Source organism: Topomyia yanbarensis, chromosome 1 (assembly GCF_030247195.1).
Source record: "Topomyia yanbarensis strain Yona2022 chromosome 1, ASM3024719v1, whole genome shotgun sequence".
Classification (NCBI taxonomy): domain Eukaryota; kingdom Metazoa; phylum Arthropoda; class Insecta; order Diptera; family Culicidae; genus Topomyia; species Topomyia yanbarensis.
The window spans coordinates 15,792,669-15,816,451 of NC_080670.1; the positions used below are offsets into that span (position 1 = coordinate 15,792,669).

Consider the following 23,783-nt stretch of genomic DNA (forward strand, 5'->3'; position numbering starts at 1 on the left):
AACCCTTGGGACTCTAGCCCAAAAGTATTTACTGGCTTGCGATGATGTTTTCATAATTTTCATAAAACTTGATAAAGCATTTGAATCAGTTAGCACCTTAATTTTTCTTAAGGGGGTACTCCTATCTTCGCGATTTTTTTTTCATTCAGCAATAAATATTTTTCTTTTGCAACATTGTAGAACTGTTAATTTGGTGTAACTTTTGTGAAGCAAGCAAGTTAAATGCAAAGTTAGCTTTTAAATAATCATTTCCAAGCTAATGAAATGATTCCTGCTCCTTCGCATCAATCAGCCAACTGTTGAATGCATGAACTTGTCAAACAAATTCATCCCTGCGCCGACACTGAACTTTCCAGGGTAAAGCTCACCCCTACCGGACGACATGGGGTGCTTAACGATCACACGGAAGCACGTTTCGTTCCACGGCAAATCATCTGATTTGCTCAAGTCCCGCAGTTTTTCCGAGCGGGAACTCACTCTCCGCTGGCACGGCAGCGCTCTCTCTCTCTCTCACTCTATTGTACCTGCCGCATGTTTCTGGCGCGGATAGCACATCCGGGAAAAAACAGAGCGGCAAAACAGCTGGTCCGGTAGCGCAATCAGCCAGCCAGGAAGCGTTCTAAGCGTGCTTTCTCGGGGGGAGGTGGCGTTGCACACACAAGGCAGATGATATGCGTCCCACCCGGTCGCGGGAACTGGCGAACTCCTCAGTCAACATCGAGCTTTCGGCGGACTATGTTGCGCCCTTTGAACCTTCCGTGCTAGGAGAGTGTGTGCCACACGGGACGACGGGCCGCATGTGGTGTGTTGATTGTATGGTGAAAAACACAGGACGGGGCCTCTGTTGATGGGACGAAGCAAACAACAAACAGAGAGAAGAAAAAAAAACTGTTGCTGAATCCGGTGTGGTGTTTAGCCTTTCGGCGGTCAAACTGCGGATGTTCCTCGGTTCGGAGTTCCGGTGTGCGTGCGGTTGACCACCGACCGTACCCTAATGAGGAGGTGCTAATTTGAAACGTTGCGTGGAGAGAGAAAAAAAGCGCGCGCCAATTGTAAACGGTGGCTGCGTGCTCCTACCCGGAGCGCTATTAAATTTAATTGAAAGAGTCCCTCCGGAGATGGCGACCGTGATAAGGCATCGCTGAATTGCTTTTAAATGGTGGCATTTGAGGGCACCGACGAGACCGACTTCCGTCGTCCGCCGACGGCTGTGTGATTTCGTTGGAATGTAGACTAGTGGGGCTGCTGGTGATTTTGGCTGTTGGAAAAAGTCTACGCTGCTTCTGTGAACTGTGACACAAGGGGGTGCTTAGGATTTAAAGACTTGGGGGCTTTAAATTGTGGTGCTTTTGATAGCGTTAGAAATAATATTCGACATTATCAAGTAAGAAGAGTTAAAGCGATATATGCAGTTAAAAGAAGAAAAAAAATCAAGCGAAAACTCCGAGTTAATCCAAAAAGGCTCAACAAGGTGGAGGTGAAAAATTGCAATCAATTTACGTTACAATGAAATTGCAGGAAGTAAATTACTCACAATCATTCCAAGTTTTCAACCAAAAGATTTCCTTTGAAAAGCTGTAATAAGATTTAATTCGAAAAAAATCTAAAGATTTCCTGCTACAAGTTCGATAAAACATTCCGACTTCCAGTGAGTACAAAGCAACACTTGCAATCAAAACAAATCGATAATTCCTAACAAGTGAGAAGCTCCAAAGCCACAGATAGAAAAAAGTCAATCATTGTTGTCATCCACCCCACCCCCTATCAACCCAATGCAAAGGTAAAGTTCACAAATTGAATCAGAAAATTGCAGTTGTTCCAGCAGGGAAACAAAAAAGATCCAAGAAATCAGTAGTTCCCAAAAGGACACCGGACGTGGACGACTCTGTCCTTCGTTCTCCTGTGTGTTCGAAGATTATGGCAAAAGTTTAAATTGAGCAAAAGTCAGTCAGTCTGTCTGTCTATCTGTCGGACTCGACTGGACCGGTTCGCCAGTGCAGTAGTGGGTTACCCGGTCCACCCGGTGGGGTGGGTAGCGGTCATAGAAGACGAGAGTGCAAATTTTGAAATGAATTCAATTAGTGTCGCAACTTTGAACGTGTGGTCCGGGTCCAGAAAGTGACGTGACGAGGAAGTGAACAGAACCAGAGCCAGAGATAACAAGCGATGTGGTGTAAAGAGTATCGTTGGAAAAATCGGTGAACCTTTTGTACCCGCGGAAGCAGCTCGGTTAGGTGGATTTGGTGTTTTTGGATAGTGGAAGCAATGTCGAAAAAGTTAGAAAAATGTATATAGAGGAAATGTTGGCAGTGAGGACTGGATGTGGAAATAAAAGTTTTTAGTCAAGCTTTCTTCATCTACTGGTCGGCTCAACTACCGGGACTCAGTCCGTGGCGACCGGCAATTAATTTAAAGTGAATCGAAAGGAGGTGATTCGTGTGGTGCTTTTTGCCACATCCTGTGTTTGTAATAATTGAAGAATATTGTATTAAAAAGTAACGAGCAGTTTGACGAGTTTTTTTATATTTCTGTAAAGGGGATCGTAAATAGATCCGTGACCTCTGTTCTGTGCTTGCGCTGTTGAATTCCTGTGTCCCGGGGACATGCTAGCTGAGTTCGACAAGAGGTCAACGTAGAGAGAATACAGGACAACAGGATGGATATCGAACTCATCGATATCCGGACGCTCGGGTATCTGTCCAGCACAAGCACGGTAATTTACATATTTTTTTCTTCTAAGAAAAGTCAGTCAAATTATGGTTTTTAAAAATGTGAATATAGTGAAAATGGATTTTGGTAACTTTTAAAACGATTTCCAATTCATCTTGATCCCTGTCTCAGCTCACCCGAGCTATAGCTAATAAGTTACGGAATTTAAATGAGGTCCCGCAAGCACAGAAGTTCTGATTGCTGGTGAAAAACAGCGAAATCGAAACTTGGTTGCGGTTAGCAAGAGAAGGCGGAAAAATTTCTCTTCGAAGTCCAGTGATTACAAAATACAAAAAAAAGAACATGTGATTGGCCTCCGGCGTCCCCATTGTAAATGGTCTTTACCTTTCATGCCATCCATAAGATTTTGTACCGCTGTGTGTTCACATTATTTCAATTGTTTCTCACTTCCAACCATTTTCTTCAGAATATTCCGTTTAAAAATTGCTAAATATTTTTCAAATGGGCGCACCTCTTGGAGAGTTTTTGTCCACATGTGGAAATCACAGTCTCTACGCATCGCTCGATCGAGATAGAAGTGTTTTGTTTTCGGTCTGTAGGAAAAAGAACAGTGCAGTAATCCGCGTTCAAGGTTATTTTGCCATTCTCTGCCTCTTCGAGGTTTGGACTTTTATTCTTTTGTGCGTGTGTTAACCGTTAGGCCACATTCCTCAACCTTTTGTTCGTAAAGCGAGGATTGAACAATAACCAGCTATTTAAGCTGGACTGGTGCGTCGTGGGAAACGAGTATACAGATAAGTGAAATCTACCTTTTTGATACATTTACGGCTTTTTCCCGTCTGCGCGGGTGCTGACCCCGTGCATTGACGGTGTCGATGGCTTCCTCCCCGGATGGCCAAATGGAGATCGAGTCGACTCCTAAGGCTCTCCCCCGACCCAAACAATATCCAGAGCTCTCGACCGGTCCCTTTGTGGTCTTCTTTCGGCCCAAAACAAAATCGCTGAATCTATTACAGATTTCAAAAGACCTGACGGAACGGTTCTCGGCTGTGACCGAAATAAAAAAGGTCCGCTCAGACAGGCTGAGGGTCGTGCTGACTAACTCAAAGCAGGCAAACGATATTGCTTGCTGCGAGCACTTTACGAAGGACTATCACGTGTATATTCCAGCTGTAAAAGTACAGTCTGAAGGCGTTGTCACCGATGACAGTTTGACATGCGAGGATCTGCTGCAGTACGGGGTTGGCCGTTTTAGAGACCGCATACTTCAGCCAGTGAAAATACTCGAGTGCAAGCGTTTGCACTCAGTAGTAGTTGCGGGGGATGGTTCAAAAACGTACCCCCAATCAAACTCTTATCGGTTGACCTTCGCTGGTACCGCTTTGCCAAATTACGTCCTCTTGCACAAGGTTCGTCTGCCTGTGCGTCTGTTTGTGCCGCGGGTCATGAATTGCACAAAGTGTAAACAATTGGGTCACACAGCCACCCATTGTAGCAATAAGGCCCGCTGTGGAAAATGCGGGGAGAATCATCTAGATGATTCGTGCAGTAAGAATGCTGAGAAGTGTCCTTACTGTGCAGAGAATCTGCATGTCCCGCGTACAAACTACGCGGGGATAAACTAAAACGTTCCCTTGCGGGACGATCCGAACGTTCTTTCGCAGAAATGCTAAAGAAAGCTACACCACCAACCTCAACAAACATCTATGCTCACTTGCCTCCTAACGAGGGCGAGGCTGATGACCCACAAGAGGGAACATCTACTAGGGCGCCTAGAAGTTATAGGAAGAGGAGGAACATTTCCTCTCCTAAAGTTCGTTGTAAAGGCCAGAAGGTATCCCTTGACGGGACTCCGAAAGTCACATCTATTGGAAATGTTGCAACCAAACCGAAGCAATTAGCTCCTGGTCTCGGAGGATTAAACTCAGAGAAGGAGTTCCCAGCACTTCCCGGAACATCAAAAATCCCAAGTGTTCCTCTGTTTCAGTTCGAGAATAATCGCGGCACTGGAATTATCAAACTCTCGGACATTGTGGACTGGATAATAAAAACTTTCAATATAACTGATCCAATTAAAAGTCTTATGTTAGCTTTTCTCCCTACAGTAAGAACATTTTTGAAGCAGTTGACTGCTAAATGGCCCCTCCTTTCAGCGATTGTATCCTTCGATGGCTAACTCATCGAACGAGGTCACGGATTTGATCACTGTCCTACAGTGGAATTGCAGAAGTATCATCCCGAAAATCGATTCCTTCAAAATTTTAATAAATAATTTGAGTTGCGATGCATTTGCATTATGTGAAACTTGGTTAACTTCCGACATAGATCTCAACTTCCACGACTTTAATATTATTCGCCTGGATCGAGACACCCCCTATGGAGGAGTGCTTTTGGGGATCAAAAAGCGCTATTCCTTCTACAGAATTAACCTTCCCTCGATAACAAGTATTGAAGTTGTCGCTTGTCAAGTAACAACCAAAGGCAAAGATCTTTGCATAGCTTCCATATATATTCCCCCCAACACCGCGATTGGGCATCGCCGGCTGCATGACATCATAGAATCCCTGCCTGCACCGCGACTAGTTTTAGGCGACTTTAACTCTCACGGTACGGAATGGGGTTGCCTTTATGATGATAACCGTTCCTCTTTAATTCACAATATTTGCGACAACTTCAACATGACAATTCTAAACACGGGTGAAATGACACGGATTCCTCCCCCACCAGCGCGCCCAAGCGCATTAGATTTATCCCTTTGCTCGACCTCGCTAAAGTTAGAATGCGCGTGGAAGGTAATCCCTGATCCCCACGGTAGCGACCATCTGCCGATCGTAGTCTCAATCAATAACGGCTCAAGGCCATTGGAAACAATCAATATTTCGTATGACCTCACACGAAATATCGATTGGAAGAGCTATGCTGCCGCGATATCCGACAACATCGAATCTACTCAAGAACTTCCTCCGGAGGAAGAGTACAGCTTTTTGGCTGGCTTGATTCTCGACAGCGCGAATCAAGCTCAGACTAAGCCAGTACCCGGCGCGAACATACAAAAACGTTCTCCCAATCCCTGGTGGGATAAAGAGTGCTCAGACGTGTACGCAGAGAAGGCCGCCGCGTTTAAGACCTTCCGGAACGACGGGTTACCCGCTAGTTTTCGACAGTACGCGACGTTAGACAAGCGAATGAAGAGTTTGATGAAAGCCAAAAAACGCGGTTATTGGCGCCGGTTCGTCGACGGATTAACGAGAGAAACATCGATGAGCACTCTTTGGGGAACAGCCCGACGTATGCGAAATCGAAACAGTACTAATGAGAGCGTGGAATATTCAAACCGTTGGATATTCGATTTCGCCAAGAAGGTTTGTCCGGATTCCGCCTCGGCACAGAAGATCTACCGCGCCGCGTCCCGTCACGATAACGCGAACGAAACACCTTTTTCGATGGTGGAGTTCTCACTTGCTCTCTTGTCGTGTAACAATAAAGCTCCAGGGCCAGACAGAATCAAATTCAACTTGTTGAAGAATCTGCCAGACTCTGCCAAGAGACGCTTGTTGAACTTATTTAATAAGTTTCTTGAGGCTAACATTGTCCCACACGATTGGAGGCAAGTGAAGGTCATCGCCATCCAAAAACCAGGAAAACCAGCCTCCGACCACAATTCGTATCGACCGATCGCAATGCTATCTTGTATCCGGAAGTTGTTCGAGAAAATGATCCTATCCCGCCTCGACAATTGGGTCGAAGCAAATGGCTTACTGTCAGATACACAGTTTGGCTTTCGCAAAGGCAAAGGGACGAACGATTGTCTTGCGTTGCTCTCAACCGAAATTCAAATGGCCTATGCTAGTAAAGAGCAGATGGCATCAGTGTTCCTAGATATTAAGGGGGCTTTTGATTCAGTTTCTATCAACATTCTTTCAGAGAAGCTGCACCAGCATGGTCTTTCAGCGACTTTAAACAACTTTTTACTAAACTTGTTGTCGGAAAAGCACATGCATTTTTCGCATGGTGACTTATCGACATCACGATTTAGCTACATGGGCCTTCCCCAGGGCTCATGTCTAAGCCCCCTGTTATACAATTTCTACGTCAACGACATTGATGAATGTCTTGACAATTCCTGCACGTTAAGACAACTTGCAGACGATGGCGTGGTGTCTGTTACGGGACCCAAAGCTGTCGATCTACAAGGACCATTACAGAATACCTTGGACAATTTGTCTGCATGGGCTATTAAGCTGGGTATCGAATTCTCCACGGAGAAAACTGAGCTAGTTGTATTTTCTAGGAAGCGTGAACCAGCACAACTACAGCTTCTATTAATGGGTCAAACTATAGCTCAGGTCTTCACAGTAAAATATCTAGGGGTCTGGTTCGACTCGAAAGGTACTTGGGGATGCCATATTCGGTATCTGAAACAGAAATGCCAGCAAAGGATCAACTTTCTTCGTACAATAACCGGAACGTGGTGGGGTGCCCACCCAGGAGACCTAATTAGGTTGTATCAAACAACGATACTGTCGGTACTGGAATACGGATGCTTCTGCTTTCGATCCGCCGCGAACATACATTTCATCAAACTCGAAAGAATTCAGTATCGTTGTTTGCGTATCGCCTTAGGGTGCATGCAGTCGACCCATACGATGAGTCTGGAAGTCCTGTCGGGCGTTCTCCCGCTGAAAAATCGATTTTGGGAACTCTCATATCGATTGCTCATTCGATGCGATATCTTGAACCCGTTCGTGATTGAAAATTTCGAAAGGCTTGTTGAGCTCAATTCTCAGACCCGTTTTATGTCCCTGTACTTTGACTACATGGCGCAAAATATTAATCCTTCTTCTTACAATCCCAACCGTGTGCATTTCATAAATACTTCTGAATCTACTGTTTTCTTCGACACATCCATGAAAGATGAGATTAGTGGAATTCCGGACCACATACGCCCACAAGTGGTTCCAAATATTTTTTATAATAAATTCCGAGAAGTCGACTGTTCTAAGATGTTTTATACTGACGGATCAAACCTCGAAGGGTCCACTGGCTTCGGTATTTTCAATCAAAAGTTCACCGCCTCCTACAAACTCAGTGACCCTGCTTCAGTTTACGCCGCAGAACTAGCTGCTATTCAGTATACCCTTGGAGTCATTGACACATTACCCGCAGACCATTACTTCATCGTCTCGGATAGTCTGAGTTCTATTGACGCTATTCGCTCGATGAAACATGGAAAGCATTCCTCGTATTTTTTGGGGAAAATACGGGAGCTACTGAGTGCTTTATCTGACAAATCTTTCCAGATTACCTTGGTGTGGGTCCCTTCTCATTGCTCCATTCCGGGCAATGAGAAGGCGGACTCCTTAGCTAAGGTGGGTGCCATTGAAGGTGACGTTTTTGAAAGACCAATTTGCTTCCACGAATTTTTCAGTATTACTCATCAGAGAACCCTCGAAAGTTGGCAAACCTCGTGGAGCAATGGGGAGCTAGGAAGGTGGCTACATTCGATAGTCCCTAAGGTATCGACGAAACCTTGGTTCAAGGGGATGGATGTGGGTCGTGACTTCATTCGTGTGATGTCTCGACTCATGGCGAACCATTACACGCTGGATGCACATCTCCGACGTATTGGGCTCGTGGAGAGTGGTATCTGCGCTTGTGGCGACGGTTATCACGATATAGAGCACATAGTCTGGGCGTGCACCGAGTACAGTTTCGCCAGGTCTCGGCTTATGGACACCCTCCGGGCCCGAGGAAGACCACCCAACGTCCCGGTTCGAGATGTGTTGGCAAGCCGCGATGTCCTCTATATGTCCCTTATATACACCTTCATAAAAACCATCAATATCCAACTTTAACTGCCCCTTTTCCTTATCATTCTCAGAAACGCCCTCTTCCACCTGTACCATACACCCACGATGGTTTGATGCGACTCCAAGGCGACACAAAACATCCCTGTCAAATGAGCCAACAAACACGGGACCTAAAGCACGAACATCACACGCACAACTCGAAATGTAGCCGATCAACATCTGAGCCGCACTACGAAATCGTCTGGAGAAACCCCTGCCATCTTAAGAACGACCACCCGGCGTCCCAGTACATGATTCTTCCTGATGAAGGCCACCCTGATTCTGTAATCCATCCGTTGATCTCCCGAAGTCTGAAACTGAAATAATGTTCTCCCCCTGCCATGTTTGTCCACCCTACTTCCCCTGACTCTTATACACAGAAGTAACACCCCTTCCCCCCCCCCCCCCAAATATCTTCATGAAGCATTTAGCTCTTCTTGCCTTTTCTAGTTTTAACTATTATATTATATGATCTCGTTGAAAATGCCCAACTCTACTACCACATAAAATAACTCTAATTAATGTCTCCGAATCTTTACAAAATTTAATCACGCCCTCTAATTATTTCTACTTTTAAGATAGTCGTATAAATTTTCCCCCTTAGTTAAACATTATTTGCTCCAATAATCTCATTGCTAAAAATGTCAAACCATATTGCCATAAAAACTAAATGACCCCCTAATCTTACGAAAATTATATTACCCCCTTGTGTATATGTATAGCTAATCAATATGTAATCCCCTAGTTTTAAGTAATTTAAAATGTAAAACAAAAAAAATTGGCACCTTTAAGCTAACGCAAACCTGCCTTATCAAATAAACGAATTGGAAAAAAAAAATGTGGAAATCGCCTGCCAAACCAAGTACTTTTTCGAAAAAAAATCACAACTATTTCTGTTTAAACTTATCTTGAATCTTTTTCTTTTCCGGTAGTTGTGTAAAACTCTTGACCTTGGAGTTGCATCCATTTTGGTCAACAATATTCTGTGCAACTTGCGCGCTCTTGCTTTGGCCACGGTGTTTTGCTTGTCGTCTCCATTGAATGTCATAGATAGCCAGGTTCAAAAACAGGACACTGCAGCTCCTGCATCTTTTCGACTTCTTAATACTTTGTGATAAATTAGTACATTAATATTCATTGTTCTTCTTATCTATTTGTGACAAACCTGCTTGCTTCATTTTATAATTATTGGAAAAAATATAAAGCACGCGGACGTGAAATTGATGGTATTACAATCATAAAAAGTAGGAATTTCACCGCAGTTAATGCTAGTTTTGGGCCGCTCAAAATTATTTCGTGTTCTTGTAGCGAAACCAATCGATAGTATTTTAGTTGGAGCTTCAGTTTGTTTACTACTCCTAATTATTTTTTTTCATAATTTTTATGTTTTTTTCCTTTTGCTAGTTTGTGTTTTGTAAATATATTCGAACTAAGTATGTTTCTAGACACTCTTAATTTATCGTTATGACATTTTTAAAACGTATTTTTGGAACCTTCTTCCAGAGACTCCTCAAATCTGTAATGGCGTGCGTTCTTATCGTTGTTAACTATTTGTGATCAACCTGCTTGCTTCATTTTCACCGCAGTTAATGCTAGTTTTGGGCCGCTCAAATTTATTTCATGTTGTTGTCGCGAAAACAATCGATAGTATTTTAGTTGGTGCTTCAGTTTGTGTACTACTCCTAATTTAATTTTTTTCATGATTTTTGTGTTCTTTTCTTGTTTATATTTGAACTAAGTATGTTTCTAGACACTTGCTATTCACCGTTATGACATTTCTAAGACGCATTTTAGGAACTTCTTCTAAAATCCTAAAATCTGGAATCACACACAAGCTTCAATTTAGAATCGAATTTCTATCTCTACTATCGATCTCCCACCTCTCGTGACACTTGTGAAGTGCGCAGTATTGTATACGGCCTCTGGCAAAAGCACAGAATGTCGGACTAACATTCCACCCGTTTCATGCTACGATCTACGTTCAGGCCTGGCCGGCTCCGGTATTGACCAATAAACAAGTCACAGTAGAATTTCCAACTTTCAGCAATTTTCCCAAACCCGCATGGGAGCTCCTATGTTTCATTCGCAAATTTTGAAACGCTGTTCCTCTTACTTCGACGCTTTTTTGACAACTGAATAGAAAACTACCAAAGCAAATTAAGGGGCAACATTCCACACACACACCTATATAATGAAAGCTGTTCAGCTTTTTAAAATGCACGATTCAAAAAAATGGCAAAATTAAAGTTGACCAATTTTTTGATCAAGCTTCTTGTTGATCGAATTCAAATTGCCTAGCCTGATCCATTTTGTTCACCGCAGAATGTTACTTTTCGTTAAAATGCCTCTTGCTTCCAACATAACACTCCATGGCTTTTCCCGTAATGAGCCGATTTCAAATTGGTCTGAAAAAAGCGCGGAGTAACCGTCTTGCTTCAGAAAAGGCATAAAACGTTTTTTTTCAGACCCTCGTTCACGTAAAATTTCTGGTTCATGATTTCCGTTTCCTCTGAAAATATTGCCTTCAAGCCACAGGTGCTGATAGCCTGCTAAACTGAACATTTCTTGTCGAACTTCAATAGTGTCAATTTACTGTCGCTCAGCTCCGCTTCTGAGATCGTAAATTAGTTACTGGAGAGGCGTTTCGAGTTCCTCTCATCAGAATCTGACACTAAATTAGTGATAGGACTAAGCTAACACCAGACCGACTGAATTCCGCTCTCAAATGAAACGTTAGGTGCTACACAACAACTTTTCCGAAAAAACCACAACGAAAGATAATAAACGATCGCACAGTTTTCCTTTCCGTCCTCCGTGCACCGATATTCTCGTAATCCCTTATTTCTCGGAAAATCTGCAAAGTAGAGATATGACACTTTCCCCGAATGTTTCGAAAAAAATAGACCCAAAAAATAGAGCCGATTTTATGGAAAATAGCCATACATAGTATGTATTTAAATGGCACTAACCTTCAAGAACGACCGCTCAGGACGAAACGTCGACGCACCAAGCTATCGAACTACAATCGGTTTTATATCGAGTTCATCAATAAATGTGCTGCAACCCAACACTTCTAGATGGTGAATTGATCAACCACTTTTTCTTTGGGACTTCGAAACGAACGAGAAATCTCAAGTTTCCTTAGAACACAGCGTGGGGTTACCGCCTTTTGGACGCCAGCTACTACTGGGGTTACCTCCATGGTCAACTTAAATTGCTAATGCATAACAAAATTTCTCAAATGACAGTAAACGTGGAAAAATGTAAAAAAGATCAATTTCGGAAAAAATGAACTAACGCAAGCCATTTAATTGCTGATAGTGCGGGTTGGTGCTGGACCTGTGGCCTTCGACTGGCATGGTCCGTTATCATTAGTTCGGAAAAGAAGTGCAAGATTGGCATCTGAGTCACCCATTTTGTTTCTATTCAATCTATGTATTTGACATAGCTTTATTCGTTGGCTTAACGGAGCCGTGGTACAGAGTTTGGGGATTTTTTTTTGTTACCCGGGCAATCATTTTATCATGGATGGAAATTCTTTTTTGAATTTAATATACTTTAAACACTCTAGTATCTCATTCGGGAAATTCGGTCGAGGAAAATAATTTGTTGAACACAGCTTATTTTGAAACATTCAAAATCCACATTCCAACATCCAACAATACAAAAACCCACGCGTCCAAAAACACGTTAACATACAAACGCTCGAATCCTTCGTGATCATCCACCCTACGCTCGCAAACTCGCAAACCTGAAAACGCCACAGTAATTAATTGAACGTTTTAGCACTTGTAAATTTATACACACGGTCTGAAGCCCGACCATATAAACGCTCGTTCCCACGCGATCGTGAAATCTTCACCGTGCATTCAATACCACTTTCACAGTAGAAACCCATCAAAGCAACCACCGTGTGCGAGTGTAAAATTTCTGTTTCCTGCCCATTTAGATGCAACATACATAAATTAACTGAATTTTAATTTGGTCTTTCTGGAAACAAACCAGCAATTAGGTAACCGCAATTGCATCGGAGCCATCTCATCTCGAATGATCTTTTATTTTTTGTCATCACTTATTCCAAAATTGAACGAAAGCAAATAGGCAAGTAAACGCAAAAAGGCTCATCCCTCAGTACCCAATAAAAGCACGCGAAAAAAGTGTGACAACAATCACGTAATGGATTAAACTGTTATCTCACAAAAAGGGATCTCCGTAGGTACCTGCTGTGGTCACTCTGTCCCCCACTTCCCCCGGGGTGTGCTGAACAAATTCGGATACGGGACATTGTTGTCGTCCTGGTCGTTGTCGTCATCACCAGCAGTAGGGCATTGCAAAAACAAAATTTTTTTTTGAATTCCCAAAGGCCCCCCCTCTCATATTGTGACAAATGTCAAAGTAAGCTCAGATGCCAATTTTCACATCATTTGGACAATTCTAGACCTCCGCCCACTTCGCTTGAAATTTTTGAAGTTGATGCTATGGGAAAATGTGGAGGAAAAATATATTAAAAGCTATAACTTTTAAAGTAGCAATCAGAAAATTACAATTTATATCTCTTTTTAATGGAAATAACCTTAGTATTGGAATGGGGATATTCCTGTTCTTAGAAAAATACGGGATTGTGGAGTACTGGGTCATTTTTGCCCCAAAATCCCCTATTTTTTTGAATTTTTCTGCTCCGTAGTGCAAACCATACATATTTTGCAGTTTTTCTAATGTGAAAAAATCTCAGAAATCGAACGGAACCTTTTAGACCTTTGTCCGAATACGAGAAGTTGGGGTTATAGGGCCTTTTGTCATCTATATTAAATTTTATCATTTTCTCGTGCATATATCTCTATTATTCTTCATTCAATTTTAATAAATTGTACCTTGTTGAACGTGGAAAATTCTTAGAAATACAACAAAAATAGATTTGTTTGCGTTAAAATTCAAAAACATCAAATTTTTTTACATTAACTCTGCAAACCACATTTTTTTCATTAAATGTCCTAATACCTCAACTTCACCTATTTTTCCAGGTATGAAACTTTTCTCATGTGATTCCTCAGTGCATTTTTCAATATAAATAGTAAATTAAATAAGAATTTTGTTATTAAATGGAGTTTATATGTGCGATTTTATGATAAAAATGTGAAATCGAGACTATATGTCAGATAATTTGATGTTTCTGAATTTTACCGGTAACGAATCTATTTTTATTTTATTCCTAAGGATTGTCCACGTTGAACAAGGTACAATTTATGAAAATTGAATGAAGAATATTAGAGATATATGCACAAGAAAATGATAAAATTTAATATAAATGACAAAAGACCCTATAACCCCAACTTCTCGTATTTGGATAAAAGTCTAAAAGGTTCCGTTCGATTTCTGAGATCTTTTAACATTAGAAAAACTGCAAAATATGTATGGTTTGCACAACGGAGCAGAAAAATTCAAAAAAATAGGGGATTTTGGGCTCAAAATGACCCAGTGCCACACTTTCCCTTTTTTATAGAAACAGGAATATCCCCATTCCAATACTAAGGTTATTTCCTTTAAAAAGAGATATAAATTGTAATTTTCTGATTGTTACTTTAAAAGTTATAGCTTTTAATATATTTTTCCTCCACATTTTCCCATAGCATCAACTTCAAAAATTTCAAGCGAAGTGGGCGGGGGTCTAGAATTGTCCAAATGATGTGAAAATTGGCATTTGAGCTTACTTTGACATTTGTCACAATATGGGAGGGGGGGCCTTCGAGAATTCAAAAAAAATTTTTTTTTGCAATGCCCTAACCAGCAGCCACAACCGCCGCCAGCCTAAACAAATATCGTTCAATTAATCTGCCGGCTATGACAAGTCATTGCTCCTACTGTGTCCTGCCATTTTCCTTGTGTCCCATACCCGTTGTTATTTATTGCGATGGGGAACCCGCGGGGTGTGTCCAGCAGAGATTCTACATTTATGAACTCGCTTAAATTTGGTCAGTGCTGGACAAAGGTCACAGATGACAACTTTTTCGTGTTCTTTTTTTGTCTGTCTGCTCAGAACCGGCTTAGGCGGAAACCTTTCTCACTGATTAATGGTTGTGTTGGCGGTTGAGACGAGAAGGATTATCCTCAGGCGAGAAATGACTCATTTTAACGTCTATTGCGTTGTCATAACTTCCTAAGCAATTGACAGACAAGATGTGACCCCACTTTACTCCCACTACCATAACATTCCGGTGTCGCATTCAAAGTCACGGTCAAGATAATAACTTTGGGAAACTTTTTCATTCAATTTCGCTTTTCCCACGACAACGTAGTGATGGGTTTTTCTTTCTTTTTTCATTCCTGCAATCGTTCGCTGAGCCGCTTTTATGTAAAATGAGAATGTAAAAAGTTGGTCAATTGGGGGAGGAAGACAGAAAATACAAATTGTGGCAGAAAAAGTTGGTCCACCGGCGGTGCTGTCAGCTTGAATTTTTATGGAACTTTTAATTAGTTTTTATTTGCATTTCCCATCTGATATGAAGTGTTGACATTTTTGATCCTGGGGCTAGTTTGGAGCTATTGTGTTGTCCTATTTTAGAGGGGAATGTGTGGAAACTGTTACAAATTATAACAATTTTTCCGAGGATTTTTTTCTGTTAAAGGAAACTTTGCCACTGCGACCACTACTTAGGTTTCCTTTTTTTATAAAATTACGAATTAAAAAAGTCAATGAAATTTCCGCCAATTCTAATCCGACGAAAATATCACACCTCGCGAGCCAATTCCGGTCCAAAAAGTGGTTTTCACTACGTTACTCCTGAACGCCACATCCTTCAAACACGGAACAAAGAGCGTTACAAAATAGGAAGTCCCCGACATCTGCACTGCAACCTGCACCCAAACAGCACTTGAATGTCGAACAGAGCAGAGCCTGGAACACGACGATTGCCACTCGAGAGGCTGCAGGAAAACCAACCGGATGCACGAATCAAATGGAAAATGGGAAACTATCATTCAAAACACAAAACGAAAGAAGAAAAGCCTTTCATGCTTTTGAGTGACTTTCTGTTGACGACATGCCACTGCCATTTTCTGTCAAAACTCATTCACCCCTCTCGCCGCCATACCTGAGGGGCAGCATAATGCACCAGCACGATGGGACATTCCATGGTAGTAGGGGTGCACAATTTTTTCCCTTTTTTTTATTTTGATATGATGTCATTTTGAACAGACTCGCCATTCAGTATCGTTGGGAAGCGGGTTGGCTTCATTCGTGTTGCCATCGTCATTCCACCTATGGTAGTGGTGAATGGTATATGTCAGTATAAACTACTTTTCTCGTTTCTGTCTACAACCTGCTGCGTCCACCGCCGATTGGATGCTTTGGAGAATTGGGTTTCCTTGATCCTCTATATGCTCCAGACAGCGGGATTTGTGTGTGCAATCCGTTCCATTAGGGAGCAGTCAGACATGCTGCTGTTTATAGGTAGCTGCTGTATTACGGCTTATATTTAAGAACAGAGGAAACGAGAGGTAATTTTTTCTTATCCGGCGTGTTCCGGCATCACTGCGACACGGACTGCTCTGATGGGCGATCCCTTGTTCAGCGGAGTGGAGAAACGTCAGTGAAAATTATGCGAACGTCATTGCGGGATAACCTGAAAACTGACATTATCACGTGGAACCTAAAGTGGACAGTTCAGTTAATTTCCATGATTATATTAAAAGATTACTACCTACTAGCGAGTGTAGGAAACCTGTAAAAAGGAATAATTATGATACTATTGAATTTAATTGAAGGTAGGAACACTTTGAATTTGCGAATTACTTACCTTATTCCATATTTAAAAATACGTAAATGTAACTTTAACCTGAAAATACTTACCTTTAGGAGAAAATTGAATAACCTATACTTACCTGCGTACATCGACTGAATTAAAATTGATTGTTTCGGATAGTCAGAATAGAAAGGAAGACTTGATGTAAGTAATCTACTTTATTATATACCACGTTTCTTGCAAATACATACTTATTACAGCTTTGAGCTGCTGCACTGAGCGTGGGACTGCTACAAGGAGTTTCCCAATGTCCGAACAATCAGCCGAACATTCTCAAAGATCAATTCCAGAGATGTCGCAGGAGGCAGAAGGATTCGACTGCGAGAAGTGTGAAGGGTCAAATTCAATCGACAACATGGTGCAGTGTGATGCGTGTCTGGGTTGGTACCACCTGGGCTGCGCGAAAGTCTCACCTGGAGTGGAGAATCGCCCGTGGCACTGTGAAACGTGCTCTCCACTGCTTACAAAACCTGCAAAGCCAGGCAAGAAGAATTCTGTTACAAGCGATCCCAACCCCAAGGACGGGAAGGACACCGACGTTCCGAAGAGCTCATCACTGGGTGACGCGTCATCAACCAACAACGGGACACCAAAGAAGCACCCAGTAAATATGAAACTACCCAGAACCTTGGAGGGATCTGTACGAACATCAAGTTCCCGAGTTTTCGCGCAGAACGCGTTGCAGCGGTTGAAGGAGAAACAGGACCTTGAAGAGCAAAAGCTGGAAAGTCAGCAACAAGAGTTTAAGAGAGCGCGCGAACGCTTGCAAAAGGAAAAAGAGCTAGAGGAACAGGAAAATGCATTCATCAAGATGCGGCTGGAAATGCTGGAAAAGTTCTTAGATGAAAAGCACGACCTTGAAGAACAACTGGCGGAGGATGGAGCCATCTCTCTGCGCACGTCTCATCGGGATCGATCATTGACACGCAGATGGGTGAAGGATCAACAATCGCGTGACGGATCCGACCAGCAAATGTCGGTCAAGGGATCAAAAGCCGATGAGGAAGAGTCCGGAGATAAAACGGAAGAACCGAATCCAACTCTGGAAACAAAACTTACGAGACACAAGCCGAGAAATATTATAGGTAGAAAAACGGAAACTCCACCAGGGAACAAAATTGGTAACGTGACAGGGGCGACATTCAACGCCTATGATGCGCCCGTTACACAACTGAATGCAAATCAGATTGCCGCGCGGCAGCTATGGCCAACAATGTTGCCAACGTTTTCAGGCGACCCCGAAGAGTGGCCAATATTCTATAGTAGCTACCTGGACTCTAACGCTGCCTGTGGTTTCACACCGGTAGAAAACATCATTCGACTGAGGGAATGTCTCAAGGGCGCGGCTCGTGACGCGGTAGTGACAAAGTTGATGTTCCCGCACGCTGCACCGTCGATAATGGAAACACTACGAAGGCTGTACGGGCGGCCCGAACTTCTCGTGAAGAATCTTCTTGGTAAAGTTCGACGCTTAGAAACACCGAAACCTGAACGACTTGATAGTTTGATCAATTTTGGCATGGCAGTGCAACAGCTGTGCGACCATCTCGAAGCCGCAAACCTTCGTGGGCATTTGTCAAATCCAACGCTATTGGAAGAACTTGTGGAAAAGTTGCCGGCCACAATCAAACTCGATTGGGTTCGACAGAGACGTGCGTTCGAGAATCCATCTCTAAAGGAGTTCGGTGAGTTTATGGACAGCTTAGTGGTGGATGCCAGCGAGGTAACAGCCCTCATATACCCAAAATATGAAAGTGGTTGCTCGGAAAAACTAAAACAGAACCAAAGGGCTCACATCCACACACACGACGACACTGTAGCTGCAGTTGATTACGTTCCGCCCAGGAAGCCGTGTCCGATCTGCTCAAAGCTGGACCATAGAGTAAGGAACTGCAATGAATTTAGGCAGATGAATCTCGAAGCGCGCTGGAGAGCGGTGGAGGAAAACAAACTTTGCGAGGTCTGCCTATTCGGTCATGGAAATTGGACATGTAAATCAAGATTCTACTGTAACGTCTTGAACTGCCGCGCGCGGCATCACCCACTGTTGCATCGAGAAGCAACGGTGACTGTGGAGAAAGCTGATTGCAAGACACATCATATCTCTATGGCAGTCGTTTTATTCCGTGTTGTTCCAATCACGTTATTCTACGGGACTCGAAGTTTCGACACCTTGGCATTCCTCGACGAAGGTTCTTCTCACACTCTCGTTGATGCCAGTGTAACACACAGTCTCGGAGTGGTTGGAGTTTTAGAGCCATTGGAGTTGACATGGACCTCTAACGTCGTCCGCAAGGAGAGCTCGTCGGAACGGGTCGACTTGATTATTTCCGCCAGAGGGGGACAAAAGCGCTATAATCTTCTGGCTGCGCGCACAGTTAGTGCATTGAACCTACCAAAACAGAGCCTGCAAATGAACGAGATAGCTACGCGTTTCGAGCATCTCAAGAACATTCCCATGCCGTCATTTCAGAACGCTGAACCCAAGGTTCTCATTGGTCTGCGAAACTTGGACCTCTTCTCACCCATCGAGAGTCGTATTGGTAAACCAGGCGAACCTATCGCAGTCAAAAGTGCTCTTGGCTGGACAGTTTACGGACCCTGCACATTGAACCATGACACGCGTCCTTTCCTCGGAACTCATGGGCACAAGTCTGAAGTTGAACAAGAGATGAACGAAATTATTCGACAACAATTCGTCTTGGAAGACGTCGGAATATCGCCTGGGCGGCTGCCGGAGTCAGTGGAAACGAAACGAGCGAGAGACATTCTGGAAAGAACTACGATCCGTAGAGATGGGAGATTTGTCACAGGACTACTGTGGAAAAGTGATAAGATAGACCTCCCAGATAGTTTGCCAATGGCGACCAAAAGACTCCACAACCTGGAGCGTAAGCTAGCGAAGAACCCTGAGCTTAGGCACAATGTGCACCAGCAAATCCGCGAGTATATCGAAAACTGCTACGCACACAAAGCGACACAAGAGGAGTTGAGTATGGCCAGTCCTAAACGAGTGTGGTATCTGCCGCTTAACGTAGTGGACCACCCTAGAAAACCACACAAAAAAAGGCTCGTCTGGGACGCAGCTGCTAAAGTAGACGGCATTTCACTAAATTCGCAACTATTGAAGGGACCAGACTTGTTGGTGCTGCTGCCAGGCGTAATTTGTAAGTTCCGCGAAAGACGTATCGGGTTTGGAGGCGACATCGAGAAAATGTTTCATCAAATACGAATCAAACCTGAAGATACTCATGCTCAACGATTCCTGTTCCGCTTCGACGAGAGACTGGCGCCAGATGTCTATATTATGGATGTAGCGACATTTGGTGCTAGTTGCTCGCCATGCTCTGCGCAGCACGTGATGCACCGCAACGCAGATGAAAGTAGCAAAGAATTTCCTGAAGCATCGGCAGCAATCAAGGAGAAAACCTACATGGACGATTATTTTGACAGCGCCGATACACTAGAAGAAGCATCAGAACGAGCGCTGCAGGTGAAATTGATTCATTCACGAGGTGGGTTCAACATGCGGAATTGGGTCAGCAACAGCGCCGAGGTCTTGCAACGTCTAGGAGAATCGTCCGAGCAAAGGCTGCTTTCTATCGACTGCAGTAAAGAAGAAAAACGGCAGAGGGTTCTTGGAATAGCCTGGGATCCTGAAAAAGATATTTTTGTGTTTTCTACAAGTTGGCACAGTGATCTAGTTCCGTATGTACTTCGGGATCAGAGACCAACGAAGCGAATAGCTCTACGTATCATCATGAGCCTCTTTGACCCGTTAGGAATACTTGCACCATTTTTAATCCATGGCCGAATGTTGATCCAAGATTTCTGGCGGCTCAACTTAGGCTGGGATACCAAAGTAGGCGATAAGGAGTATGAGAAGTGGCGACAATGGCTCAACTTGCTTCCGGCTATCAGTAGTCTGGAGATCCCGCGGTACTATTTCAGAAAGACTTGTCCTGACAGTTACGAAACGTTGCAGCTGCACATCTTTACTGATGCTAGCGAGCTGGGATATGGTTGCGCTGCCTATTTCCGTGTCGTAACAAGCCGAGGAACGATAGTAGCGCTAGTTATGGCTCGAAGTAAAGTGGCCCCGCTCAAGTATCAATCCATTCCGCGAATGGAGTTACAAGCAGCGCTTTTGGGAGCGAGGATGATGCAAACCGTATGTGATAATCACACACTTCCAATCAAGGAAAAATATTTGCATACAGACTCCGAAGTGGTTTTGGCCTGGATTCGCTCGCAGCACCGCAACTACAAACAGTTTGTGGCGTACCGAGTAGGAGAAATACTGTCCTCGACCGACCCGGCGAATTGGCGACATGTACCTTCCAAAGATAATCTAGCGGATTGCTTGACGAAGTGGAGTAAGGACACTGTACCCGATTCGAACGGAAGATGGCTCAATGGTAGGAATTCCTTTCTCTATCAGGACATGCAAAACTGGCCAAAACAGAAACCGGTAGCGGAGCCCATCGAGGAGCTGAGAGCTCATCTCCTATTACATCACATCACGGTACCCGAATGTTTGATGGATTTCGGACGATTCTCAAAGTGGAGCGTTTTACTTCGGACTGTGGTACTGGTACATCGGTTTGTGTCCAACTGCCGTCGGAAAATAGCGGGGCTCACTATCGAGACCATCAGGGCCACCAAAAACCAATACAAGATCTCATCGCGGACAATCCCTGTCGAGATCGTTCCTCTGCGCCAGCACGAATACCTAAAGGCTGAACAGCACCTGTGGCGAGTGGCACAGAATGACTCTTACCCAGACGAAGTACGAATCCTGCTAAACAACCGAGATGAGCCGCAACCAAACGAATGGACTAACCTGGAGAAATCTAGCCCACTGTACAAGTTGTCTCCCTTTGCGGACCAGTTTGGTGTCATAAGAGTGGAAGGACGGACGGCCAACGCGAGCTACGCAACATTCGACGCTCGATTTCCAGTAATACTACCGAGAAGTCACCAGATTACCACACTAATGTTGAACGACTACCACTGTCGCTACGGCCACGCCAACCGTGAGACGGTAGTCAACGAGGTCCGACAGCGATTTCACATCTTCAACGTGCGAGCGGCTGTAGGCAAAGTAATGAGAGAATGTCAACGTTGTAAGATTGCAAAGTGCAAACCACAGTACCCGCGAATGGCGCCCCTCCCCAAAGAACGATTAACTCCATTTATCCGGCCGTTCTGTTACGTGGGCGTGGACTACCTAGGCCCGCTTGAAGTGACAGTTGGACGTCGAAAGGAAAAACGTTACGTGGTTGTCTTCACATGCCTAGTTACGCGAGCTGTCCATCTCGAGGTGGCCCATTGTTTATCCACAGACTCCTGCATCATGGCCGTGAGAAGATTTGTTCGGAAACGAGGTTCACCGGCGGAAATATGCTCGGACAACGGTACCAATTTCGTCGGAGCCAGCAACGAGTTGATCAAGCAGATCAAGGACATCAACAGCGAGTGCGCTGACACTTTTACTGATGCTCGTACTAAATGGACATTTAACCCGCCGTCTGCGCCACACATGGGCGGCGTGTGGGAACGCATGGTGAGGAGTGTCAAAGAAGCAATGAGGGCACTTGATGACGGGCGTAAACTGAATGATGAAATACTACTCACGGTGCTGGCTGAGACGGAGGGATTTATCAACTCTCGACCACTAACTTATATGCCACAAGAGTCCGCGGATAGCGAAGCCATCACACCGAATCACTTTATCCTTGGAAACTCTTCTGCTGCTCATGATAAATTCAGGACACCTGTTGACTTGGCCGCGGCGTTGAGAAGCAGTTATCAACGGTCGCAGTTTCTTTCAGATGCAGTCTGGAACCGTTGGCTGAAGGAATATTTCCCCACATTAAACAAGCGCTCGAAATGGTTCACGGAAAGTAAGCCGGTGCGGGTCGGTGACCTGGTTTACGTAGCCGAAGGGGATCGTCGCACATGGGTACGTGGTAAAGTACAACAGGTAATTGCCGGAAATGATGGCAGAGTACGGCAAGCGATCGTGAGGACAGCTGGCGGTAGAGAGTTAAAGCGACCAGTCGTCAAGCTAGCGGTTATGGAGGTAACTGCTGGTGAATCCTGCGAGGAGTCCGATGGCCCGCGTCAGGACCCACGGGGCGGGGGATGTTCCGGCATCACTGCGACACGGACTGCTCTGATGGGCGATCCCTTGTTCAGCGGAGTGGAGAAACGTCAGTGAAAATTATGCGAACGTCATTTCGGGATAACCTGAAAACTGACATTATCACGTGGAACCTAAAGTGGACAGTTCAGTTAATTTCCATGATTATATTAAAAGATTACTACCTACTAGCGAGTGTAGGAAATCTGTAAAAAGGAATAATTATGATACTATTGAATTTAATTGAAGGTAGGAACACTTTGAATTTGCGAATTACTTACCTTATTCCATATTTAAAAATACGTAAATGTAACTTTAACCTGAAAATACTTACCTTTAGGAGAAAATTGAATAACCTATACTTACCTGCGTACATCGACTGAATTAAAATTGATTGTTTCGGATAGTCAGAATAGAAAGGAAGACTTGATGTAAGTAATCTACTTTATTATATACCACGTTTCTTGCAAATACATACTTATTACAGCTTTGAGCTGCTGCACTGAGCGTGGGACTGCTACAAGGAGTTTCCCAATGTCCGAACAATCAGCCGAACACGGCGATTCCTATATGTTTACTATGTGGCACGGTACCAGAGAAAATAATTGTTCCATGAGAAATGTTGGCTTATTGTGGGATAATTACTTTAATGCTTAACTTATCCGGTGCCGTAGGAATCAGTTTGGTTAACCGGTCATGTTCCAACATTATCTGCCACAGTTCGTTCTGTTTCACTGAATCGTACGCTACTTTGGAATCTACAAATGAGTTCCTAAGTTCCCGCAATTTGTTCCAAATTTGTCAGTGAAGTTGGTCCGCCGGTATTCGCCGACAAAGGTGAAAGTCTGCGGACGAAATCTGCTAAACAGAACATGGAAGTGTAATTACATATATTGAGGAGCGTTATGCCTCGATAGTTATTACAACCGAGTCTGTGGTCTTCTTGTATATGAGGCCATTCAACCAATCCGAAGGCATTTTTTCTTCCATCCAGGTTAATCAAACAGTGCTTTGCTTCGTATAGCCGATCACTCAAATTTTATTAGTTCGGCCAGAAATATTTATTTTTTTTTGTTTCCAATCTTTGGTAAATCTATACCCGTACCCCTTTTTAAAATATATATTCCTTAATGATAATGTTAAAATCGAATAAAGAAGAAGTTTCATTGAATCTACGGGAATATCTTTCTAGTGGATTATTTTGTCCATGTGTTGTACGGTGTCTTGGGATTAACAACAGAGTAGGGTTACGAAGAACACAGCAAGGCGCATGCAAATTATCGCCCGAGAGATGATCTGCACTGTAGATACTATTTGACA

The 23,783-nt window shown here is 43.7% G+C and overlaps 1 protein-coding gene across 1 annotated transcript in view; it reads left to right on the forward strand.

Moving 5' to 3' along the window:
- The first annotated feature begins 701 nt into the window (after window positions 1-701).
- Window positions 702-23,783, forward strand: part of LOC131676972 (dopamine receptor 1) — a 248,621-nt gene continuing 225,539 nt past the window's right edge. Inside the window, exon 1 of the mRNA XM_058956429.1 lies at window positions 702-2,713. Coding sequence (XP_058812412.1) covers window positions 2,657-2,713 — 57 coding nt within the window. The 5' untranslated portion in view covers window positions 702-2,656. The remainder of the gene's footprint in view (window positions 2,714-23,783) is intronic.